Consider the following 12,121-nt stretch of genomic DNA (forward strand, 5'->3'; position numbering starts at 1 on the left):
TGATCCGAGGGTGGAGGGGTGGGAAGGTGGATAATATCCAAAGTACTGATGGAAACTTAAATCGTTTTAGTTTATGTAGAACTGGCTTTCCAAAGAGCAAATCCTAGTTCTAACTCCTGGTCAGGGAAAATCAAATAAACCTAACTCACATAACATTTATGTCTACTTACATAAAAGAATTAACTTGAATTTTTGTCTACAATTATGTTGTAAATACACATATTTCACTTTCACAAGTTTGAGTGCAAACCCCAGAAAAGGAAGCAGAAAAAGGAAAACCAACTCTCTCAGAGGTCGACAGTGCCATAGGTACAGCTTACAAAATTTCTCCCATGTCTCAGCAGCCACCAGTTAGAACCCATGTTTATGGTACAGTCTGTACAGATTCTTAACCTTTCACATAGAAAACTCAAAAATTTTCCAGTGCAATGGGTATGGGAACAAGTGTAATATGAAAATATAGTCCAGTCTTCTCCACCTTACTCCTAAAGACAAGAAGAGATCAATGGATTAAAAAAAAAAAAGAATAAACTCTCCAAGTTATTGTTCATCACCTCACTACAGCACACTACTCTTCCTTTCTGGAAATGGAATAATTTTACAAAAAGTATAAAACATATCCTTAGTAATATATTCAGCTCTGCACAGTACTTAGCTTCTGAAACAAGCCAGTAAAGTACATTTCCAGGGAGGCAGTTGGAGTTATATCTCCTGAGCCTACTTCAAAGTAAAATCTGTGAACAGTGTGAAGTCACAAACCAAATAGGCCAAAATCAATTGCTGGAAGGTTATGGGGAGGAAAAAAAAAGTCATTGAACACATCTACCTTTCTTGATAAAATGAAAATGATTTTCAGAAAAAAATTTTTACCAATCTACATTAGGGTAATCAACATAATAATAACAGAGAATCTGCAACTCAGAGTAAAATTATTCTGCAATTATAATTTGCTTCCTACAGTGCCTTTAAAGTATCAAATACAGAAAAGAATTTAAAGGCTACTGTCCAATCACTGAGAGAATTAAATTATTTTAAAAATTAATTTCTGGAAAGCTTTCAGTAGCAGTTTAAAATGCAAACCAAATTTTTAAGAGAAAAGAAGTCAAATCCAAAATATGTAAATACACATTGAAGTTATTCACAATTTTTGTTTTTGTTTTTAACTAAGCGGGGAAGGCACAGGCACCGAGGGGTGAAACATCTGTGGGTGGTTGAATCCAAATCAATAAAAAAGGTTTCTCTGACATTAAAGACTTAAAACATCTTATTAGATGTAATCGGACACGATCTTTAAAAATCACTTTGGTGTTAGGTATTTTCTTTACAACGATATAAGTTCTCACTAACAAAGCAACACCTTTCAAAGCCTTCTAAAGATTTTCACGAAATAAACTCTCCCCGCCCCCTCCCCATTTGTAAATAAAGAACCGGATGTAAATTAGGTAAAAATTAGGTATCCAAAACCCTTAGTATTATTTGAACCATCAGACTCTTGTTTTCCCATTCATTTCTCAGATTTACTAGTAAAGCTCTTCTGAAATGAGTGGGTCATCATTTCAACACAAGATTGTTCAATGTTTAATTATCGTGTGAATAGAGCTTGTGAGACTAATTCTCAAACCTCCTCAGGAGACGCTTAATTACAGCTCAAGTTCCAATTTCCTGCGACTCCGGAGAGAAAAAAAGCTGACACACAGGAAGAGAGAGGGGTGGGGGTCCAGGAGAGCGTCCCATTCTTTCCCCATTCTTTTCTTTTGGTAGTTGATGATGAAAAATAAAGGTCCACCATGGCAATCTGCACCTATCCCCACCCCTGACAGCCCTGCAGACCCACCCGGTCCTCTAGACCCGCCTAGCCCCCAAGGTCTGCAGAACCCTCGGCTATCCTCGTCTGAAAGGATGGGCGGAGGCAGCTGTGAGCTTTGGGATGTGGATACAAATAGAGGAAGGACACAGATTCTTTGCGGACAGAGGGACAAGGAGATGCATCCACATGGGGAGGATGGGAAACGCCAGGGAGACCCGAAGACTTGCAGATCGGCTCAGAGAAGAACCCCATGAAATTGACTGAGGATGCTGCCAGTTCAGGGATGGGGACGGAGGGACAATCCTCAACGGAGGGGAAGGCACATCCATTGGAGAAGCGGGAGGGCGTGAACGAGACAGCGCTGAACTCCGAGCCGAAAATGGGTTGAGTTAGCCGCAGACAGATCCAGACCGCGAAGCTGCTACTTACATTTACTTTTCGGGAAGATGGTGACGGTCGGGTGGACTTTGCAGCTCTGTAGTTCAGCTTCCGCCGCGGCCGCCGGGCCTCATGCGCCGAGCGGGTGACCTCAAGTACCCTACCGCCCCACCCACCCAGGCTGGCGCCCCAATCCGCGCCGGCTCCGTGCGCCCGCGAGTTGAGGCTGCTGGAGCCGGGGTGCAAACTAGAGAGCCGCGGAGAGCGCCGCGTGAGCCAGAGGCGCAGGCAGCGAGGCTCAGGCTGGGCGGCCGCCCCCCATCCCTCACTAGCTGCCGTGCCGCCTCACTCGGGGGAGGGGAAGAGGGGGCGGTGGCTCTTGCCTCGCGGTTAAGTCCGGCTCATTCTAGAGCCCCGCGCGCAGCCCTGGCCGCCCCGCTCCCATCACCCGCCTGCTGTCAACCACGAGCGCCCCCGCCGCCGCCACTCCCGCCACCAAGCCGTCCACCACTAGCTCCAGAAATCCCGCAACCCCGACCAGAAGCAGCAAAAACGGCAGCTACTAGGCTGCCGACCCGGAAACTCTTCTGTCTCCAACCGCGAGGCAGCAAGGAATGTGAACCCGGAAGCGATTTCCACGCCCCGGTAGCTGGATGGGAAGCTAAGGCCTGTGAAGACCCGGGAGCCCTTGGTTTCGACAGAGGCTGCCAGGTGCTTGATGCTGAGGTGCGAGGCGCTGGTGGGCAAGAGCTGGTGGCAGGAGGTTCTCCTGGAGACCCGAGCGCGGGGTGGGGAACGCGAACGCGCCGGGTGACTTCTGCCGGAGGATTTTCCCGTCACAGGAAGTTGGGCCTGAACCGTGGCATCGCCTCTGCAGCAGTGCCTGTAGAAGGGAGGAAGAATGATTAAGCGGTGACGGTCTCCCACCCTTCTGGTCACTGTCCCACCCCGTGAGTTGAATGTAGCGATTGTGAAGCCGTTCGGTCGCCCGCGCGGGTGAGTCCGCTGAGTTTCCTTCGGGGAAAGAAAGAGGAGCAAGCCCCAGACTTCAGCCGCAGTAAACTCAGCGGTGGAATACTCAGCCGTCTCCACGTCTAGTTTCTCCAGGCAAGCAGATTCTTTCCAGTAGTTACAGAGAACCCAAAACAACATTCTGAGTGGAAGCTCTTTGAAGGCTTCCACGTCCACTCCTGGTATTTGATGTTGATGGGTGGTGGCAGAGGGGAAAAGCTCCCAGGCAGAGTGTATTTTTGTCGTTTGAGGGAAAGCGATTTACACTGCTTGTCGTTTTAGCTTTACTCTCCCCGCTTCTTTCAAGGGTTTTTGCTTTCCTTTTTTGCTCCCCAGCCCCCCACCTCCACCCCTCCCCGGTGTTTTTACCGTCACCAGAAGTCTTTTATCTAGCAGACTTAACTTAGGATATCAACTCCACTCCTTTCCTCTTGGAGAGCTTCTGTTCTGTGTCTTCCTATATATGATTTCTCTTTACCAGTCGCTCTTTTCTCTGCTTCTCCAGTCTGTTAACTGCTGTGATGGCCTCATCTCATTTGGCGGAAAGACAAAAACTCAAGTGTTTTCATAAACGATATAAAGCCAAATAATTCATTCCATGATCATCTTTTCCCCTCAATCCTTGTTATTTTATTAGTTCTTTCTCCCTTAGAATTGAGTTGTAGAACTAGAGGAGCAGCTGATATACAGCATATTGGGATATACTTTGCATCCCCAATTCGTGCTCCTATAATAACCTCATTAAATGTACTTGGGTTCCTTGAAGGAATTCCGGTATTACTTAGTTCCTTCTCTTTTAGCCATATTTAGCATAATTGCTTGCAAAAACTATTAGAAGGTGTATTAAAGATCTTAAATTACAGAATAAAATGGCATAATAGAAATAAAGTGAAGTTATTAGTGATGCTTTTTGATATTAAGTGACAGTAGGGATAAGGAAGGTGGTAAAGCTGCCTTAGAGGTAGCACCAAATGGCTATCCTCTATTCTGCTTTATTTTTAATTTCTCCACTTTTATTACCATAAACCAATTTGGGTAGCAAAGGGAGAGGATTTTATGGTCATTAAATGCCTGTAGGGAAATTTGCACTGATATTTAGTTGCCATCTCCCCTCTTGAATAATATAGTGCTTTAAAATAGTGAAGTGTTCGAGAAGGGGGAAGGGACCTTAAGTAACTGAACATCTCTCTACCTCAATGTTCTCTCCTGTAAAATGGGGATAACAATAATAATACCTACTTAATAGAGTTTTTTGGAGGGGAATAAAATGAGTTAATATATATATAGCACTTAGGACTGTCTAGCATATCATAAACGTAAGTATTAATTTTGGATTTTTGAAGCATATTAAATGTTACATTTTAGAAAATGAAAGCAAAAACTTGAGGACAACTTGATATAAAATCTTTTTGACCGGTGGGAATGCAAAAAAATAGATTTTACTAGCAATTTTCACCTTTGTGAAGGGTAAGTTCTTTTTTGTTTTTGATTTGGTTATTAAAAATTGGTATGGGTTAAAAAGGTTGAAATACATTGCTTAAGGCTAGAGGGAGGGGGATCATCTCTTTCTGTCTTGGAAACATCTTAGAGTCCTATAATGCTCCCTTTTTATTTTCAGTGGAGATGTGCTTTCTGATCATTTTGGGTAATTTTTATTAGTATATACTTCCAGATTAGTAAATCATCTTGTCAGCTTTGAAGTCTGCATACCAAATTTACAATATCCATATTCATATACTGAATCTTTTTCTGTATTACAAAAGGCTTTTGTCAACTAACGAGTTGTTTATGGCTCTATGATAGGCATCTCCAAAGAAAGTTATCTCTGGCTTCCAGGAGATTATAGTCTATAAATATGAAGAAAAAACTTGTTGACATAAGGAATGAAGCCTGTAACCTAATGAAAGTGCAAGTAATGCCTAGGTGTGTTCCTAAACACAAGAGATTAAAGCATTTATACTTAAGTTAACAATACTATATCTTTAAACTTGCCTCCAATTATGCCATTTAATTTGATCTTTGAAGGGATTTTTTTTGTTGTTTTATCAAGCAATGGGTAATCCAGAAAATATTGAAGATGCATATGTTGCTGTCATTCGTCCAAAGAATACTGCCAGTCTCAATTCTCGGGAATACAGAGCTAAGTCTTATGAAGTGAGAAAATTTTAATAATATTTTATTTGCCACCATTAAAACTCACTCTGCATTATAATTTACATGTAAAGTATTACCACATATGGTAAATTCTTATTGATGAGCTAATATTTTAGATTTCTGCTTACCACTGTGTCTTTTATCTGCTGCCTGCCTTATGACCATTTTGCTATTCATCAATATGTGTAGGCTATTAGATATTAAAAACTACTTGTTTGAGTTTTCCTCATAATTTATATATGTAGTTGTTAGTACAATTTATGGCTGTCACAACTTTTAAGACCACTTCACAAAAAGTCAGCACATTCAAAATTTCAGTCTAAATATTATTCTTGGTTATTTTCCAAATAAATATTTTAACAGTTCGTTAAAGAATATCTTTTTACCTTTAAATCAGCTTTAGACAATTAAATTTACTTCTCTATAGTCTTGAATTATATTACCTGTACTAGTAAACATGTAATTGAGACAGAAATGTATATAACAGAATTGTCTTTTCTGTGGGACCAAACCCCTTGAAATTCTAATCTAAGCTGTCTCTTGCTAATTTCTCAAGCATTTTGCTTAAACTGATTTTTAAGGTTGTCTGAAACCATTAAAAGGTACAGTAGGAGTTTGGTTTTTTTTTTAAACAAATCAATTTTATTGACCATATTAATAAAACGTACAATTCATCCAAAGTGTACAATCAGTGGTAATAGGTATAATCACATAGTTGTACATTCATCACTTCAATCACTATTAGAGCATTTTCATTATTTCAATAATAGTAACAACAAATAAGAAAATTACCTATCAGTCTCTCTATGTTTCCCCACTGCACATAGCTGCTGTTTCTGGCTATTCTATCCAAAGTGTATAATCTTTGGCTTTTAGTATAATCACAATGTTGTACATTCATCCTCTCAAAAAATGTTATAACAATTTCATTACTCCCCTTAGCATTCTTTCCTCAGATGTACACAACCACTAATCTCATTTCATCATTATAAATTATTTACATTTTATATAAATGGAATCATAGAACATATAGTACTCTGTGTCTGGTCTCCTTCACTTAATATAATGTTTTGGGGTGTTGTTTTTCATTTATTTATTTTTTTGGTCTGATATTAACATCTTGTGGTCTTAAACTTATATTTGTTCAGCTTCAAAGAAAAATGGTCCAGGGATTCTCTTAAAGCTAATGCTGCAGCTGTACTTTCACTTAGTGGTTCTTAATCCTGATTACACTTTAGAATCATCTGGGGAACTTTCAAAACTTTGTAGTACCGTGACTCTACTCCTTCCTCAGAGATTCTAATTTTAATAGGTCTGTGCTGGGTCTGGGCAATAGTATGTTTTAAAAGCTTCCTAGGCTATTTTAATATGCAGCTACAGTTGAGAAAGACTTCTACCTACTATTGTATTCTGGGGCAAGTAAATATTTATTTTAAACTTTCTCAATATTATTTTTCTCATCTAAGATTTTGTTGCATGAAGTTCCCATTGAAGGACAGAAAAAAAAAAGAAAGAAAGTTTTGCTGGAAACTAAACTTCAGGGTACTAGTGAAATAACACAAGGCATATTGGATTATGTAGTAGAATCCACCAAACCAATTTCTCCTGCAAACCAGGGTATCAGAGGTAAGAGAATTCTCTTTCTCCTTTTTCTTTCTTTCGGCAGTTTGTGTTCAATACTTGTAAAGACCTTTATATGTTTGTCCTTTTTTGTTCATTTCCATTTAAAGAACCCAAAGACTCAGAAAGGTTTTTCGTAAGGTACAGCCAATCACCTTCAAGAAGTAATTTCCCTGTAATTTTTAAAAGCTGGAAAATGCTTAAAGATATCACATAATGATGATTTGTTCAGTAGAAAGGAGAGAGGACACCAAGTGGTGATTTGAAAACGTAAAAGTACAAATTACCCTAGATAAGTGTCTTTGAGCTGCTCCTTTTATTCATCTAACTCTAGGACAGAGGAAACTACTATGTAGACCTTTATAAGTAAGTAAAAGCTGAGATTCATGGTTCAGGGAAGAGTCTTAACAAGTTATGAGGTAGCAGAGGTTTTCTTCCCATTTGAGGTAGACACGTTTCAAATAGCCAAACTAAGCTCTACAGATATTAACCATGAAAGGCTGTAGACCCACTTAAAATATTAGATAATGTATAGCCTAATAAATGGATTAAAAATTCATAATGAGTTTTTTTAGGCCTCAGCCTCAAAAGAAGCAGATAACAATCAGGTTGCAGAAACTATGAAATGTGTCCAGAATCTAGGCATTATAATTAAAAAGGCAAAAGGAATCCCTTTCATTATCAGATTCACTTTTTAATCACATGATCTAGAAACTGATCTTAGGGGGAAAGCGATTATCCTTATGGATTTCCAGGCATGTGAAAGACCCCCTTTGGCTGCCAGGAATTTAATCAGTCTTTTCTGCCTCAGTCTTGTACTCTCTGATAAGGTTTTACCTACTTGTTCCACTATTGCTAAATTGTTGTGGTTATTATCAGTATCTACCCTAAGACTAATTTCTAGAAACAGAAATATGATTAGCCCAAATCACATATTCAAGTTGAGATAGGCAAGTCATGGTTTACTGTGGATCATCCAAGCTCTGCAGCTGAGTCCATTCATCCAGAAGGACAAAGGAAAAGAAGTCATTGTTACCAAAAATGTCTTCTGGCCTAAAGGGTGAGGTAGTTTCCCTTGAGAGGCTTGATGAACAGACAGGTGCCCTGAAACTGTGTTAACACAATTATACCCTTATACAGTAAAATAAATGAACCGTTGTGTATCTTGAATACCCTATTCAATTGAGTTTTTCAAAATGTTTAAAGTGTATTTTAGGGTAAAATAATTCATTATATGAGAACACATGAAAATCACGGAAAACTTTAGTAGTAGTTTTGCCTTAAACATTTTTGTGTAGTGCTGTATATAATTTACAAAGCACTGTAACATATTTATTCATTAAATTCTTAAATTTATACAGTAAGTTAGCACGTGGTCATGTTCACATCCATAAAATGGAAATGTAGATGTACAAGAAAGTAGTCAAAATGGGAAATTTTTAGTTGTATTTTTAGTTACATTTAATTTTCTTAAGTGCCAGTTGCTCCCACCTATTTGGGTTTCCCACCCACTGTTTGAAAAACATTGTTCTGAATTATATATTTCTGTAATGTTTGAATGCTAAACAATAAACCTATGTTACTTTGTAATCAGGAAGAGGTTTGTGCAAAGGCAAAGATTTGTGTATCTGTATATTGGAGAAATAAAAAAAAATTCCATATTACAGAGGTCAAATTATAGTATACCGTTTGGTGAAATCTTACAGTGATAAAAATTATTTTACATAGCATGACAGGAAAATGCTGTGGTACCAAAAAAAAAATGGATGGTTTTATATATGGTATGATTTAATGACATTAAAATTTTTGCATAGAAAAAGTCGAAGGAAATAAATCAAAATATTAACTTAAAAAAATAAAAAGGAAAGGTTGTTACCTGCAAAGATCATATTTCAGTAGTGGAAGAATTAGGACTAGAGCCCTTATCTCCCAACCCGTATATAGTTAGTGTTTTGTTTTGTTTTTATCCTCACAACAGATGTAATGGTTATAGACATGTAATTAAACTTTGCAAAATGGACAAACAATTGAGCCAGAGCTAGATTTTGGGAAGGTCAAGGAAGGGAAGATTAAATGAGAACAAGACCTCAAACCAGACAAAGGAAATATTACCTCTAACCTTTACTAGAATGTTATTCCATATCTAACATTTGTAGTTTGTACAGTTGTCCATTTTATAAAATAATTCTTTGAAGGCTATAGTAATAAGGGCCATAATCACCATAAATATTCACTCCGTATTTTGGATTACATGAATCTCTGTCAGCTCTTAACATTGTCTACATTATTCACTGGTTCGCAGAAGGCATCTCATCTGCCAGCTAGGCATGCCTAGCTGTATCAGAAGCATTGTTCTCTTTCTTGGGTAGGGATATTGAAAAGGTTGATAAAAATCATGGCAAAGATATATAGAAGATAAGAGTGTTAAAATGCAAGGCTTGCATTTATAGCCTTGCTGCCAAATCTGTAAAAACAGACTAATACTAAACTATAAGGCATTCACATTTATGTATACCACCCTCCTTAGCCAGCTCTGACTTTTACAATTCTTACCCCTTCTGCATCTCAGCTGACTGAGGAAGTATATGCCTGTTGCCCCTTTCAGAGTACCTTGATATTCAGCTATTCTTTCTTAACAGGACAGTTTTCCTTTCTTTACATAGAAAAATTATCTTCTAGCAAGTCAAGTTTAGGACCCTCAACCTACCATAATATGATTGTACATGATCAGAATTATTCGTTTTCCTTAGTGTTTATAATAAAATTGACTCTTTTTATATTTACAGTCCTGTTAATGCTACCTTATTTTTTAATTTATTTTCTAATTCTCATGGTAATTTGTAAGATCTAAAAATCAATTATTTTTATTTTTGCTGATGTTTAAAATTTTTTTCAGGGAAACGAGTGATACTACTGAAGACATTTCCTCTGGATGGAGAAAAAATGGGCAGAGAAGCAGCACTATTTATTGTTCCATCAGTCGTCAAAGGTAAAGTCTCTGTTAATCTCACAAATATTTATACTTAAGATCCTAACTTAAGTTCTTTTGAGGAACATAGGAATTTGCATTCATACTGATTACTGTGATACTGTTGTAATATACGTGTTGTTTTTAAATTAATGGAAGATGGGAATATTGGCCACTTAAGGAAAGCTGTTTTGATTTCAAAATAATAAACAGCCTTCTGGGCTTAACATTAACATTTTTGTTTGCATTTTCTAAGTTAGGATGGAGAAATGAAGAGGAAGGAAGCTGTAATTGAAATTAAACATGCTGGGAGCAAATGTAGCTCAAGTGGTTGAACCCCAGCTTCCCTTGTATGAGGTCCTGGGTTCGAGCCCCAGTACCTCCTAAAAACAAACCAACCAACAACAACAAAAAAACTAACTCTCATTGTGGAGCAGATGTAGTTCAATGGTTGAGTGCCTGCTTCCAGTGTACAAAGTCCTAGGTTCAACCCTGGTACCTCCTTTAAAAAAAAAACAAAACCTGTTAAGGTTTTAACAAAGTATTTTTCAAAGAAAATAGAGTAGAACTAGATATTTAAGTATTCTGTAAAATTAACCCTTACTTGTTTCATAGAGCTTGAAGAATTCATTGAAGTATTGAACACAAAAGTACTTTGGAGACTAGAGTATTGGCCTTACGTGAAATTTAATAATGCACCGTGGATATACCTTCAGCCTGCTGTTACACAGTGCCTACATCTATTTTAGTAACCAGCTTTAGCATTCCAGATACATGTTTTTTCCAGACATACTTACTTTAGAAAGTTCAGTATTTTAAATGGTGCTCGAAGGCACGCTTTCTCTTCTTCTTTTTCACCAGGAGGCCCTAGGGATCAAACCCAGGTCCTCTAATATGGTAGGCAGAGGCCCTATCACTTGAGCCACATCTGCTTCCCCCCTTTTTTAATAATAACATTTCCGATAGATGTGAAGTTGTATCTCATTGTGGTTTTGATTTGCATTTCCCTAATGGTTAATGATGCTGTGTATCTTTTCATGTGCTTATTGGCCATTTGTATATCTTCTTTGGAAAAATATCTATTCAATTTTTGTCCATTTTTTAATTGGGTTAGCTATCGTTTTTTTGGGGGGGGTTAGCTGTCTTTTTGTTGAGTTGTAAGAATAGTTTCTGTATTCTGGGTATTAAACCTTTATCAGATATATGATTTTCAAATATTTTCTCTTTCTGTAGTTGCCTTTTCATTTTTCTTAATGTACAATTTTTTTTGTTTTGATGAAGTCCAATATCAATTTTTTTCTTTTGTTGCTCATAGTTTTAATGTTGTATCTAAGAATATATTGCCTGATACAAGGTCTTGAACATTTTCCCCTATGTTCTAAGAATTTTATGGTTCTAGCCCTTATTTATATTTAGGTTGTTGATCTACTTTGAGATCATTTTTATATACGAAGTGGCCCAGTTTCGTCTTTCATATATCGATATCGAGTAGCCCCAGCACCATTTGTCAGAGACTATTTTTTCCACCATTAAGTGAACTTGACCGACACCCTTGTCAAAAATCAGTCATAAATATATGTTTTTGAGTCCATAATTCTATTCCATTGATCTATTCCTTATGCCAGTACCACACTGTTTTGATTACTGCAGCTTTGTAGTAGTTTTGAAATCAGGATGTGTGAGTCCTCCAACTTTGTACTTCTTTCTCAAGATGGTTTTGGCTACTTGGGGCCCTTTGTTGGCCCATATGAATTTGATGATTGGCTTTTCCATTTCTGCAAAGAAGTCTGCTGGAATTTTGATAGGAACTGCATTGAAACTTTAGATGACTTTGGGCTGATATCTTAACAAAAAATTCTTACCTCCTGGAACATAAGTGTCTTTCCATTTGTTTAGGTCACCTTAATTTCTTTCAGCAGTGCTTTATAGTTTACAGTGTGCAAGTCTTTTATATCCTTAAATTTTTTCTTAGGTATTTTGTTCTTTTAGAGCCCATTGTAAATGGAATTGCTCCCTTGATTTCCTTTTCAGGTTGCTAATTGCTTACATATAAAAACAGAACTGATTTTTGCATGTTGGCCTTGTACCCTGTAACTTTGCTGAATTTATTCTATTAGTTTTCATATGAATTTTTTGGAATTTTCTACATACAGGTTCATGTCATCTGCATATAGAGAGAGTTT

The 12,121-nt window shown here is 37.6% G+C and overlaps 2 protein-coding genes across 12 annotated transcripts in view; one reads left to right on the plus strand and one right to left on the minus strand.

The window, feature by feature from the left end:
* ANKIB1 (ankyrin repeat and IBR domain containing 1) overlaps nt 1-2,374 on the minus strand; it is a 187,113-nt gene extending 184,739 nt beyond the window's left edge. For both annotated transcript variants that reach the window (XM_004475712.5, XM_004475711.5), the window contains exon 1: nt 2,237-2,374. The gene's annotated coding sequence lies outside the window, so the exon portion shown is untranslated. The remainder of the gene's footprint in view (nt 1-2,236) is intronic.
* Nucleotides 2,375-2,773: 399 nt separating this feature from the next.
* Nucleotides 2,774-12,121, plus strand: part of KRIT1 (KRIT1 ankyrin repeat containing) — a 34,642-nt gene continuing 25,294 nt past the window's right edge. For 2 of the 10 annotated variants that reach the window (XM_004475714.5, XM_004475719.5), the window contains exons 1-4: nt 2,774-3,292; nt 5,247-5,350; nt 6,817-6,976; nt 9,867-9,959. In XM_004475714.5, coding sequence (XP_004475771.1) covers nt 5,249-5,350; nt 6,817-6,976; nt 9,867-9,959 — 355 coding nt within the window. In that variant the 5' untranslated portion in view covers nt 2,774-3,292; nt 5,247-5,248. Of the gene's footprint in view, nt 3,293-4,561; nt 4,664-4,999; nt 5,120-5,246; nt 5,351-6,816; nt 6,977-9,866; nt 9,960-12,121 lie in introns of all 10 variants that reach the window. The other 8 variants (XM_058296990.2, XM_058296995.2, XM_058296989.2 and 5 more) reach the window with 8 other exon arrangements.

Source organism: Dasypus novemcinctus, chromosome 5 (assembly GCF_030445035.2).
Source record: "Dasypus novemcinctus isolate mDasNov1 chromosome 5, mDasNov1.1.hap2, whole genome shotgun sequence".
NCBI lineage: Eukaryota > Metazoa > Chordata > Mammalia > Cingulata > Dasypodidae > Dasypus > Dasypus novemcinctus.